Below are 12,713 nucleotides of genomic sequence, written 5' to 3'. Positions count from 1 at the left end.
AGGTTGGACCTGGGCTATCTCAGTGCTGGCAGCCCTGGCTCCGAGTGCGTGCAGATGCAGCAAACCTGGATCATGTCGTCAGTGCTGCCCAAGGACAGGGAGTGTTTCACTCTTTGGTGTCTTGGGCAAGTCCTCTGCAGAGCCTGAATGACGCCCCTGGGGCTGGAGGAGAGTGGGGAGGCCCTGGCTGACCTGGGGCTGCTGCAGCCCCTCTTGGGGCACTTCCAATCACCTTCCCTTCCCTCCCCTCAGCTCTGCCTAGGACATGAAGGGCACTGAGCCATTTGCTGCTAATGGACCCTTAAACACCTTCTGCCATGACAGCAGCTTTTGTAATTCCAAAACTTACCTTTTGCAGCAGAAGTAAAACCTGGAACATTTTCCTGCGATGCCATAGGGGAAAGAGCAGTTCAGGAGTGAGCAGTACCCCTTTTCTTTCTGACATTGTTTCCTGTTTGTTGGACCCAAGGAGGATCCTGCAAAGTGAAAGAGGCCAAAGTGAGTATGGCTTAACTGTAAAAAATGTGTCTGGTTCCAGAGGAACCGGTGCTGGTTCTGAGTCCCTGTCTCCAATGACCTGAGAACCAAACCCAACATCTTAAACTCTCCAGTCAGAGTTCATTTTTTCTACTGCAACGTGTGCCCGTGGGCAAAGACCCAGGGAAAGAGCAGCATGAGCTGCACGAGTTGCTGTGCTGGATCCTCAGCTGCCCAGACCTTCCTCACAGCAAATCCCTCCCAAATGTTATAAATACCTGAGAAACCTGATCACCTCCCAGGACCTGGAAAACCCCACTGGCTGAGGCTCACACCTCAGCCATCTCCCCTCTGTCCCTCTCACCTGCAGCACTGTGGACCAACAGGAGGAACAAGGGGAAGAGCAGGTAGAGGATCCTCATGGCTGATGCCTGTCCTGGGTCTTCTCGGGGCTGCAGAGGGGACACATCGAGAGCCAAGCCAGGGTCAAGGATTTAGGGGAATCCTTGTTCCTGGAGAGGCCAAGCTAAATGAAGTCTTATCCAGTGCTCTCTATCCCCCAGCCAGCCCAAAGCTGGCTGCCCAAACACCCTGCACAATCCCCTCTGCCTTCCTGAGGTCAGGAAAGTCTTCCCAGCTGACTTGGGAGTGTTTATCCTTAATTCCAGAGCATTCTCAGGATTCCCAGCCAGCACATCGCCCATCCCTTTGCAGCACTGAGCCAGGAAGGAGCAGGAGGGCAGGGAAGTGTCTTGAGGGCCTGGAAGTGACCACCTAGTGACCTACCTGATGGAGGTGTCGGTCAGAGCACACCAAGGCAGAAAGGGTCTGAAACAGACCAACCTGGAATCACTTGTGTGAGGAGTCCCGATGGGGGGAGTGTCCCTGTGCCCCAACCACGCTGGATTTATAGCAGTGCTGGTGGGTGGGACAGGCCCCAGTTGCTGCTGGCACAAGTGCCCGGGGCCAACCCGAGAGTGCCCCATGTGCGTGGGGCTGCTGGGGCTGGCGCTGGTCCCTCCCTGCTGCAGGGACAGAGGCTGAGGTGCCTCCTGGGGCTGTTGCAATCGTCACCGTTGTCCCCATGCAACACCTCTTGTGACACCCGCGGCACAGCGGCAGCGGGCTGTGGGGCCAGCTGGGGAATCTTTGGGATGGGCACAGGAACTGCTGGGTGCAGCCACCAGCACCAGCCCAGGCCTGGGGGAAGCAGTATCCTTCCTCCATAGACTCATCCTGGACTGGTTTGGGTTGGAAGGGACCTTAAATTCATTCCTTTCCACCCTCTGCCATGGGCAGGGACACCTTCCACTATCCCAGGTTGCTCCAAGCCCTGTCCAACTCGGCCTTTCACACTTCCAGGGATCCAGGGGCAGCCACAGCTTCTCTGGGCAACCTGTGCCAGGGCTTCACCACCCTCACAGCTGAGAATTTCTTCCTAATATCCAATCTAACCCTGTCCTCTATCAGTTTGAAGCCATTCTCCCTTGTCCTGTCACTCCAGGCCCTGGTCCAAAGTCTGTCTCCAGCTCCTTTTGACCTTCTTGAGGCACTGGAAGGGTGTCCAAGGTCTCCCCAGCCTCTTGTCTTCTCCAGAAGACACCCCCAGATGTGTCTTCTGGAGAAGATAACTCGGTATCTGTGGTGTATGTTTTGGTGTTTATGAGTCTGCTTTTTGAGTGAGGCACAAAATGAATAGCTCTTTTGAGCCTTCTGCTCTGTAGCTCCATCACTGGGCAGAGTTTTGCTGCTAAGCCATTGCCCTGAGGCAAATCTGAAATATTTGTTAATGATGTGGTGTGTTTTGGAGAAAGAAAGTGGCAGGATGGAGGGATGTTCATAGGAAGTGAGAGGTGGATGAAGTTATCCAGTGAAACAGGATGGAAGCAAATGCCAATAAACGGAAGCCTGGCATCTCTGCCAAGTGCTTGATACCCAGCTGGAAATATGGAATTGGCCAGGGTGGCCTCCTTGGAAAAAGAAATCTCTAACAGTACAACCAGAGCCATTGGTTATGAACACACATGTTCATGGATCAGCACCCTGGAAGCCTTTTCCAGAGAGGGTGAGCTCAGGCTTAGCAGAAGGAAGCCATTCTAACCTCGAGTTGTGTCCAGGTGGGTGGAAAGGAGAAAACACCCAGCTCCCACCCTTTAGAGTTACCCAGGTTACCCATCTGATCCATGGGACCCCTTTGTGATGCCACCTTGAGGGGCACCTGGACAGCCTCTTTGGGAGATCTGTTTTCCTCTAAGGTCCCCAAAGGTCTGCCTGAGGTGTCCTGTGGGATCATCCCAAGTGCTCATGAGGGCAAGGGAGTCCCTCCCTGCCATGTGGTGGGATGGGGTGTGGAGCAGCAAAGCTCCCAGCAGGGTCTCTGGCAAGGAGAGTTACAGTGGGCCCTGGGCCTCCAGGTGGGGAATGAGGGGGTTTAACCATTCATGTTTTCCCAAGAAGATTTCTGCACAGTAAAAAAAAAGGAATTTTGGCATCTGCACACATTCCCACAAAGGGAATCTGAGTTCTTCCAGCCAGCCTATCCCTTGGCACTGCAGGTTAAGGTTTGTGTAGACTTGGAGAGCTGTATGACTCAGAAAAACTCAAATTAAGGAGCACTTTGCTCCATAAATCGTTGCCCTCTGGGGTTTGTGTGTCAAACCCCAGGCAGGATCATGACCCAAGTTTCAGTGCATGTTTCAGTGAGCAATACTAAGCAACAACAGTTTATTTAGGAGGGAAAGCAATGCAGAACACATTTCAATTTACTCTGTATCATAAAGCCTTTTGCATTGGAAATGAAAGGGGTGTGAGGCTTTGCAGCAGGATCCAGTGGGTTTAGGAGTAAGGAGATTCCAAGCAACCTTGTAGGTTTAGAAGAAATTTTCATTGGTCTTCAATGAATGGTTCATCAACATTTCTTAGGTCCCATGGCCTGCACAAAGGAAAAAAAATTCAGATTTTCTTTCTGCTTATATTCCCTCCCTGCTTATTCTCAGCCCATGTACATTTTCCTCTTGGACACAAATTCTTCCCAAAATAGCTGATGTCATGTGCTGTCATGCTGGGACAGCTCTGTGCAACCATACCTGTGAGTAAGGAGACTGTTTCCCTATTGTTTCAGGAAAAGCAGGGAATTAAATTGATATCCCTAGATTCTGGGGTGAATGCATTCAGTCCTGAGTGAAAATAGAAGGCTGTTTTTCATATGATAATGTATTTTTACAACACTGTCGCCCTTTTTGCACACACTTGGTGGCACTCAGAGACCTCTGGTCACCCACTCAGCACAGCAGCCCAGTTTCACAAATGCCAAAACTGGATATTTTGCTTTGACACAGGAGCTGTAGAGGGTCAAACAGAGCTGAGGCAGCACAAGGCTGACATCTCTGATGGTATTTTATCCTTCTTGCTGGAGCAGATCATTGTGAAAGAGCACTGTGGATCTCAATTTACTGGAGTTCAAAGAATCATAGAATAAGCTGAGTTGGAAGAGACTCGCAAGGATCATTGAGCCCAACTCCTGGCCCTGCACAGGGAAACCCCAAAAACCTCACCCTGTGCCTGAGAGTGTTGTCCAAATGCTTCTTGGACAATGTGTAATGCTTGAGCCAACACAAAACACTTGACTGTCCTCATGGCATAATAGCTTTTTTTTCCTTATACCTAATTTAAAGGTATTCAAGGAACACCTTGGGGTTTAGGATACAGGCAAAATATTTAATATTTCTCTGCTAATCCTGCAGATGAGCCTTGGTGAATGCCAAACTCACGGTTTGCAGCAGGAGCGGAACCCAAAGCAACTTCCAACTTTAACCAGATGGATGGGACATCCTCCAAAGTGGCAGCTCCCTCCTTTACAGAAAAACATTTCCCTCTGGGGCAAAGACAAACCTGCAACAAGAACAAAATATTTCCTTCTCCCTCACTCTGCAGGATAGGAAATTGCAGTCAAAGCTTCTCATTCCTTGAGCTGCCTTTGTCACCAACATCCCACCTTGGCTATTTTGAAAGGCCGTGTGGCAGGTGAGGTTACAAAGAAGGTCCAGCATAAGCGCTGGGCTGATTGTTTAGTTCCTGACTGGCTTCTAGCAATTTTAAACAGAAGTGGTTAAAATGTGCTAGGAATTTTACTTCAGGTGTGCACAAAGTCATTTTCTATTATCTCTTTCCCATCTTACCTGGAGAAACCTGGAGCGCCAAGAAGAGGAGAGAAAAGAGCAGGTAAAGGATCTTCATGGCTGTGGATGGGCTCTGGCACTCCTGGGAAAACGACCAAGAAAGATGTTTGAAATACAGTCCCTGGCATCTGCAGTCTTCTGAACTACACAAACACTGTGTTAATAAAAATGACTTTTATATGAACTTTATCTTCAAGCTTTCAAAAACAACCAGTGAAACCCATAGGAAATCATGACTGTTGTGTGGGGCAAGATGTTTTCAGGACATGTGATCATTAAGTTACTTTATTAGTTTGGTTACTCAGATTTCTTTTAAATTTTGCAAATAGTCCTTAGCCAGCACAGAATCATTGAATACCAGAATGGTTTGGATTGGAAGGAACCTTGAAGTTCATCCCTTTCCACCCTCCTGCCATGGGCAGGGACACCTTCCACTAGACCAAGTTGCTTCAAGCCCCATCCCACCTGGCCTTGGACACTTCCAGGGTTGCAATTATAACTTTATTTTTAACTAAATGATTTTATCTCATAAATAAACTACATTAAGCAAAATGAGGTGATGTTAGAGTCAAAATTAAAAACTTCAGGAAGAAATGAGTTCATTTTGCAATGTTAAAATTTATCAAGAAATAACAGCTGAAATCAATTTGCTTCAAATCTTCAGTCTTGGTTTAGAGGCAGCAGTTCTACAATGGAAATGTGCAACCAAATCTGTTCCCATTTAAAAAGAAAACTTGAAAAGCAAACATATGATACCTTCATTGGAAGAGTTTAAACTAATGTTAGTCTTAGCTTTATAGGATAGAAGGGCTCTTATGGATAAGGAAGTGGTAGTTAATGTTATATATCCTGGCATTTGGAATGTTCTGATCTATCACAAATCATGTTCTCTCAAGCAAGGAAGGGAAATGAGATTGTGCTAAAATGTCCTATTGCTGCAAACAGAATTGATAGAGGGTGACCCAAAGCTGCTTCAAAATTAGTATTAGAAGTTTACACAAGTTTGTATATATTTGAAAATATCAGGAGAAATAAGGAGACAAAGTTAACAATTCTGAAAATGAAATAAGGGTCTTAATGTAAAGACATAGATTAAAATATGCTATATAAAAATATATATGTTATATACTATATTAAAATATATAAATATACAATTTTTTACCTCTTACGTACTGCAAATATTATATAACCATTTAAAATATATTCAAGCTATATATTTAATGGAAATATATATATATATATATCTATCAATCAGTATGTAGATTTCCACTAAGAGGTCACCAATTTCTTTGGAGCACAGACCTTTCTAAAGTAACCTGACCCAACCAGATTTTTATTTTCCCTTGAGAATTTTTATTAAAGCATTCTAGGTATTAGCACATATTTGAACTAATTATTCAACATGTCCAATTTTCCAAAATCTTAGGTTTACCATTTTTAGTTGCATATAAATTAAAGTTAATAATGCAGAAGTTTGGGGGTTTTGTTTTGGGGTTGGGTTTTTGAGGAAAATGAAAAAAGCTGGCATTGAAAGAAAAGAACAGAGAAGTTACCAAGTATCAGGAGAGCCCCGAAGCCAAACAAGACCTGCTCGTGGTCCCTTCCTTCCTGAGGCCTTTGGCTGTGGGGCTGAGATCCTCTTTTATAAGGTGAGTCCCAAAAGAGACTAAGTGCTTTCTCTTCTCAGCCATGCGTGGAACCAATCCAAAAATTGCTCTTTTTTTTTTCTGGTGGCATCTAATCCAACCAGAAATCAGCTTCCTGATGATAAAATATGGTTTCTTTCCGAACCTGTTGAAGCTTTTTTCTGGAAAATCCCAGGTTATTCGTGCAATACCTCTTGTGACACTCCAGTTTGTGTAAGATACGTTAACCCACCATGGTGTGTGTCAAACATCTTGGGACATAGGTCGAACTGTCCCTGCTTAGGAGCAACTTAAAACCTTGCAATACATGGCATCTGTGTGTTCCCTGCAATCCCACTTAATTTTCTCTTCTGTAAATGCAGAATGTAAGAACACAGAATGGACATATGGAACTAAAACAAATGTCCATTGGCTTCCTGGCCAGTGGCCACTGAAGATGCCTGAGTGAAACAAAATGTACTGAAATAAGGGAGTACATAATGGTTATGTCCCTGGACACCCTTCCAGTTGATGGGAAATATGTAAATTTAGGCAAATACAGTGCCAGAGGATGTCTTTGGACCCTCAGGCTCCAAAGCTCCTGATTGAGCTTTTTTCCCAGAACTCTGGTTAATTTTTGGTACTTCTGTCTTCCAGAGGACCTTCAGTTGATTATGCCAAAACCATAGTATGCCTTAGATTGAATTCTTGGCTGTGAGGGTGGTGAGACCCTGGCACAGGGTGCCCAGAGAAGCTGGGGCTGCCCCTGGATCCTTGGAAGTGTCCAAGGCCAGGTTGGACAGGGCTTGGAGCAGCCTGGGATAGTGGGAGGTGTCTCTGTCTACATCAGGGAGGTTGGGATGAAATGGTGTTTAAGGTCCCTTAGGATCCAAACCATTCTATGTTTCTAGGATTCTAAAATATTAAATACTTTTCAGATCTTATTTTACTTTAAATCTCCCTTCCGTCAACAAACAAATATTGTTTATGCAGTATTTTAACATGACATATGAAGTGCATCGTAATGGTTAGTGATACATTCACTAATTTGAATGATTGGTGTTTCTAATTGACCAGGACCTCTGCAAATGTCACCATGTCTTACATCACATTTAGTATAAAATTAAACTGAAATATTTTAATTGATGACTGATTTATCAGTGGTTTATTAGTGATGTAATTTTTTCTATACGTTGACATTAAGTTCTTAAGTAGAACCATAGAGTAGTTTGAGTTGCAAGGGACTTCTGAAAGGTGAATTAATCCAAGCCCTCTGCAATGAGCAGGGACCTCTTCAACTAGATCAGGTCAGCCCAGAACTATCTCAGAGCCCTGTCCAAGTGTACAGGTACAGAGAAGTGTACAGAAGTTATCTATATGCATGTGAAAACATGCCTACAAATGATTTCCCTTAAAAGCATACCCTGACACAGCTTTTTATTCTCTAGATAACTTTGTATGTGAACTGTTTCTGCAAGAGAAAAAAATGATAATTGAATTTCTGGTGTGTCTGCCAACATCTGGCCATAAAACTGAAAAATGGAGGGAATAAAATTGCAGAAGCTGCAGTTGCTTCACCTCTTGCCAAGTGTTTGTGGTTAACTTGCCAACTGTTACTGTTACCCAACCCAATTCCTCAAGGAAACAAAGGTGCATCGTTAATTTTTATTGTCTGTAAGATCCTGTGTGCAAGTCCTATCAAGGGCTTGGCTTTAACACTGAGCATCCTTGGCACCATTTAATATAAATTCTACATGGTCACAGTCCCATCACTGCCGTCAAAATACCTCTGCCTGGACAAGGCAGAAGGAAGGGGGAAGCAGAGGAGGGATGGAGCACCTTTGACAGAACTCAGCGAGACTTTGGGTTGTGGCTCTTAGGGTGGGCAATCTTTCCATCCCCATTTGCAGCTCCTGTTCTTCTGAGCAAGGGACAATCAGACACTTCCAAACATTATGATGGGGTCAGCATTTTGTTTAATAATACAGTGCTGAAGAGCTGCTGTGCTTGAGGCAGCTGGGATGTATTATAAAGGGAAATGTCTTCACAAAGAGGCTGCAAATTGTCTGGAGGAGAAATGTCTTTCACTCTTTTTAAATTAAGGCGTTCGAGTAATATTACCAAGATCACCTTCCAGAGAGGAAGGAGGATCTTCTCTCCATCTTAGGAGTTTGTGTCTAGCACAGAAGATGAGGCAATTAGGAGCAAAAATGAGAATCTCAAACTCTGCTCCTAGTAGTTTTCTCTTGAAAAAAAGTATGGACAATATTAGGGAAGTCTTTCAGTAGTGTTACCCCTGATTGAAGTGCTTCAAACTGTACACAAAATGTATTTAATAAATCTCAAGGCTTTCATGATTATGCAGTTATCTTGAGTAAATGATGAGACTAACATCTTCATGAACAAGTCTGGCTCCATCTTTTGACCTGACAGCTAATTAAAGGTACTGGGGTGCAAGGGCAGAGCCCACTCTCTTATTTGAGAACCATGCTGTGACTGGCAGTGATGTGTGTGTGATCAAATCTGCTTGGCACAGACCAGCTACTGGCTACAGGCCAGTTTCTAAAATTCAGAGAACCTCTGTAAACCAAATCAAATTCTCTAGAGAAAAATGGCAGGGGTCATCTCACCAAATTTCAGATATCCTAGAAGGAAATATCAAAGTCCAAGCTATTTTCACTGCTCTTCCTTTATGGATAACGGAAAGAAACTGTTCTATGGATTTTTTAACAGACATTTGCAATAAGATTGTTAGAAATAAATGTAAAAGTAACAGTAGGGATAGAAGAAACCCAGAAATGTTGCAGGAGGAGGTGTTTTGCAAGAGCCATGAGCACTAATTCTGCAGAACGACACAAGTGGCAGCTGTGTCTCTCACAGAGCCAGAGTTTGCTCTTCAGAGGGTTTTTTAAAATATGTTGTGACCTCTCCAAACCCACCCAGAAAGTCATTAGGAGTCCACACCATCTCGGTTTGGTAGCATACTCCACTGGGCACTGTTGTGTGAATGTTTAGCAGCTGCTTCTGAGGAGGTAACTGCCAAATCACTGTGTTGAACATCCATAACTTTTGGAAATGTGCTTTTTACTCTCTTCCTCTTTCCTTTATTTTTATGGGTTTTTTCCTGGTTTGTGTTGCTGATATAACTCAAAATGTTCCTGGTTTTCCCTTGCATAAGATCCACCCATAAGTGAAGTTTCTCAGGTGCCTCCAGGCCCTCTGAAGGAAACATCTGGAGACATCTCAGCTTTATCTACACTGCTGGGCCATGAGGGCAGGGAAAAAGAGACAGAAGCACAGATTCCAGCCCGTATTTTATTTCTCCCAGTGAGAAGGGAAGGTCCACTACGAAACTGCAATGGCTGCTCCTTTTGGTCCTGAGGGCTCCTTATTTGTAGAACTGCAGAATGGTTTGGGTTGGAAGGGACCTTAAAAATCATCTCAACCCCCTACCAAGAGCAGGGACACCTTCCACTATCCCAGGTTGCTCCAGGCTCATCCATCCTGGCCTTGGACACTTTCAGGGATGGGGCAGCCACAGCTTCTCGGGACACCCTGTGTCTCACTGGGAGAATTTTCCCCTCCTTCCCTACAAAAGAATCACCCGGGGTTAAACCATATGAAATGCCACCATAACTGATTTTATTAAAGGAGAGGAAAGAAACAGTTTCCACAGTGTTGCCTGTTTCATGTTTCTGATGTTTGCTTCACTGCAAGGAAAGATTGTGGCAGCTTTTCATTGCAGCAGGAACTGGTGCCACCAGGAGTGATGGGATCAGGGTGATTCCCAGAAGCTGTTCAGTAGAAGCAGGAAGGGTTTCCAAGGAGAATCCAGGGACTCTTCAGCTATACCACCCCCTGCATGGTGAAGAGGAGAGAGTTTCAGGCTACCCATCTGTAGGTTTTCTGCAGAGGTGTTCCCCCTATCTCATGACTTCAGAGCAGAGGCTGCCATGGGATGTGAATTCCCCCTCTATGCCAGCAGGTTTGGGACTGGAGAAGTGAGACAGGTGGCAGGAGCTGTGCCTTTAAAATGCTGCTCTGGAGAAAAGATAATGAGGGTATGAGCCATTCCCAGAGTGATCCCTGCATTTCTACTCACTTTTTGCAGCAGGAAAATCCATGGCTACAACTTCCAATCCAGTAATACGGGCGACGGCAAATTCCTGGGAAGCAGCGTCCGTTTTGGGCCACACAAGAATCATCCAGCCCAGGAAACACGTGTTGTCCTGCACAGCACAAAGAGAAGACTCATTTACCATGAAAGTGAGAAAAAGTGAATACATTCTTCTTTACTCCCCTCACTCCTTACCTGCAGCCCCTTGGAGCATCACGAAGAGGACAACCAGGAGCATGTGAAGGATCCTCATGGCCACAGCTGGGATGTGTCCTTACCTGCACTGAGCAGAGAGCACGAGGTTGAACAACACCAGACAGAGGATTCCCTCCTGAACAGGAGATGGGGAACTACTTAAAGAATGTGCCTGGAGACACCAAAGCCAAAACCTTTGTCCAGTGGATTTGGACAAAGCACACAGTGAAAACTTCCTCTTTGGAGATATTAGTAACTTCAAGGAATGCATCTCTAAAAAACCTGACCTAATTAGCACTGCTTTAAGCACAGATTCAAACTAGCATTTCCTGGAATAGCTCAAAATCTAAGTTATTCTGGGATTGTATGGTGTTTTGGTGCTGGTTTTCATTTTTGTTTCTTCTTTTAATTTTGATTTTACTGTAGTGAAAGAAAAGATATCCCAGACCTTTTCAGCACCAGGCAGGTTACTCTGGTACCAGCATAGGCCCACAAATTATCCCCCTTCCACATATTGAAGTACACAAAGAGTTCAGAGAATGAGCCATTTGTAAGCCTTAGGAAAGTCTAAAAAAAGATATCTGTCTTTTTTCAATATTAATTAAGATGGCAACTCATTAAAAATGTTACTGCATTCAGGCAAGACGAGGCCCAAAATGCAAAGCTCAGCTGCTATGCTGGCTGGGTGTCTGTTTCTGGAGGAAAACGGACATTTTTCCCTCTGATGCCTCAGGGGAAGGCTTCCAGGTCTCTGTTCCTCTTGGAGGTCAGCAAACCCAGCGTGCTCCTGGAAGCCCTGCAAGCAGCCACTCTGGTTCTACAGAACACATACACACAGGAGGCACTTGCTGGACTAAAGAAAAGAAAGGGGTTAATCAAAGCAGAGATTTGAGACTGATGAAAGGAAAAGAGGTTTATGAAGATGGAGAGGTGAGAGGCTCTCCAGAACCAGGCAGAGTTACCTGTGAAGGAGGCGGAGGATCACTGCCCCTTCTGTTCTCCCATGGGTGCACCAGAGCCAAACACGCCTATAAAGGGTTGGGGATGTGCCAATGCAGTCACGGGCCAATGAAAAAAAAGCCTTTTCCAGCCTGTATTTTCTTTCTTCCAACGAGAAAGGAAGGTCCACTTTGAGACTGCTTTTACCACAGAGCCCCTGATCTTTGTGCAACCTGTCTTAGACCATCCAAGTTTGTGTAAGACACGTTAGACCACAGGGTGATGTAAAATTCCTAGAAACGTGCAATGAGTGCTCCTTCTGATCCTGAGGGCTCCTTGGCTGTAGAATCATGGAATGGTTTGGGCTGGAAGGGACCTTAAAGATCATCCAGTTCCACCCCCTGCCATGGGGCAGAAGGTGGTGACACCTTCCACTATCCCAGGTTGCTCCATCCAGCCTGGCCTTGAACATTTCCAGGGATCCAGGGGCAGCCACAGCTTCTCTGGGCAACCTGTGCCAGGGCCTCCCCACCCTCACAGGGAAAAATTTCCCCTCTTTCCCTAGGAAAAAATCACTGGCAATGTCATCAGCTTCCCCTGGTGATTGCTGTGGTGCTTTACAGATCTTCTGCACCAAGGAGCCAAGAGAACCAGAAACCTTGATGCCTAGGAGGCATTCCAAAACTGAGAAAGGAGGAGGACAGGAATGGGCTGTGGGAATCTCTGTGGATTTTAAGAAATCTCAGCTCCGATGTCCACCCTCAGGTTACCTAAATCTAGAGTTTGTTTCCAGCTTGATAAACTCCACATGGGACAAATCATGCCTTTGCAATGCAGTCAGTGAAGCACAGATAAATATTACTGCTGCTCTAGAGGTGTAAAGCTGAATTTTTGCTCCCTGGTTCTTCAAGCAGCACTTTTATCCTCATATTTCCAGGGCTTTGGAAGCAGCTGGCAAACCCTCTGCTTGCTTGTGCCTTCCCTGAGCTGGGGGGTCTCTGTGGTGGGAGAGGTACAATTCCCAGAGGGATCAGGGACAGCTCACTCCACATTGCTGCTTAAAACACCCAACAGCAGATGGGATTTCCAGGCAGGTTTTGGCCAAGTCAGGTCTGGGCAGTTTTCCACAGGGATGTCCAAGGCCACTGGATGGACAGCAGGGCTGTTCCCACATGGATTTCA

General features: G+C 45.4%; 2 protein-coding genes across 2 annotated transcripts; both read right to left on the bottom strand.

Annotated features, from left to right (window-relative positions):
• Nucleotides 1-345: 345 nt before the first annotated feature.
• On the bottom strand, nucleotides 346-1,599 carry LOC121666944 (ostricacin-2-like). Its single transcript, XM_042032968.1, has 3 exons — nucleotides 1,264-1,599; nucleotides 842-929; nucleotides 346-476 (listed from the first exon to the last, which is right to left on the bottom strand). Exons 2-3 carry the CDS (start codon nucleotides 897-899, stop codon nucleotides 346-348), a joined length of 189 nt encoding a protein of 62 aa, XP_041888902.1. The 5' UTR covers nucleotides 900-929; nucleotides 1,264-1,599.
• Nucleotides 1,600-3,187: 1,588 nt separating this feature from the next.
• On the bottom strand, nucleotides 3,188-6,296 carry LOC121666896 (gallinacin-2-like). The gene is made up of 4 exons (XM_042032906.1): nucleotides 6,209-6,296; nucleotides 4,656-4,737; nucleotides 4,248-4,368; nucleotides 3,188-3,409 (listed from the first exon to the last, which is right to left on the bottom strand). Exons 2-4 carry the CDS (start codon nucleotides 4,711-4,713, stop codon nucleotides 3,361-3,363), a joined length of 228 nt encoding a protein of 75 aa, XP_041888840.1. The 5' UTR covers nucleotides 4,714-4,737; nucleotides 6,209-6,296; the 3' UTR covers nucleotides 3,188-3,360.
• Nucleotides 6,297-12,713: the final 6,417 nt, after the last annotated feature.

This window comes from Corvus kubaryi, unplaced genomic scaffold, assembly GCF_017639235.1.
Source record: "Corvus kubaryi isolate FWS band 111438036 unplaced genomic scaffold, C.kubaryi_AGA036_p1.0 37354, whole genome shotgun sequence".
NCBI lineage: Eukaryota > Metazoa > Chordata > Aves > Passeriformes > Corvidae > Corvus > Corvus kubaryi.
The sequence above is the reverse complement of the archived record's forward strand: the minus strand, read 5'-3'. Positions and strand labels throughout refer to the sequence as shown.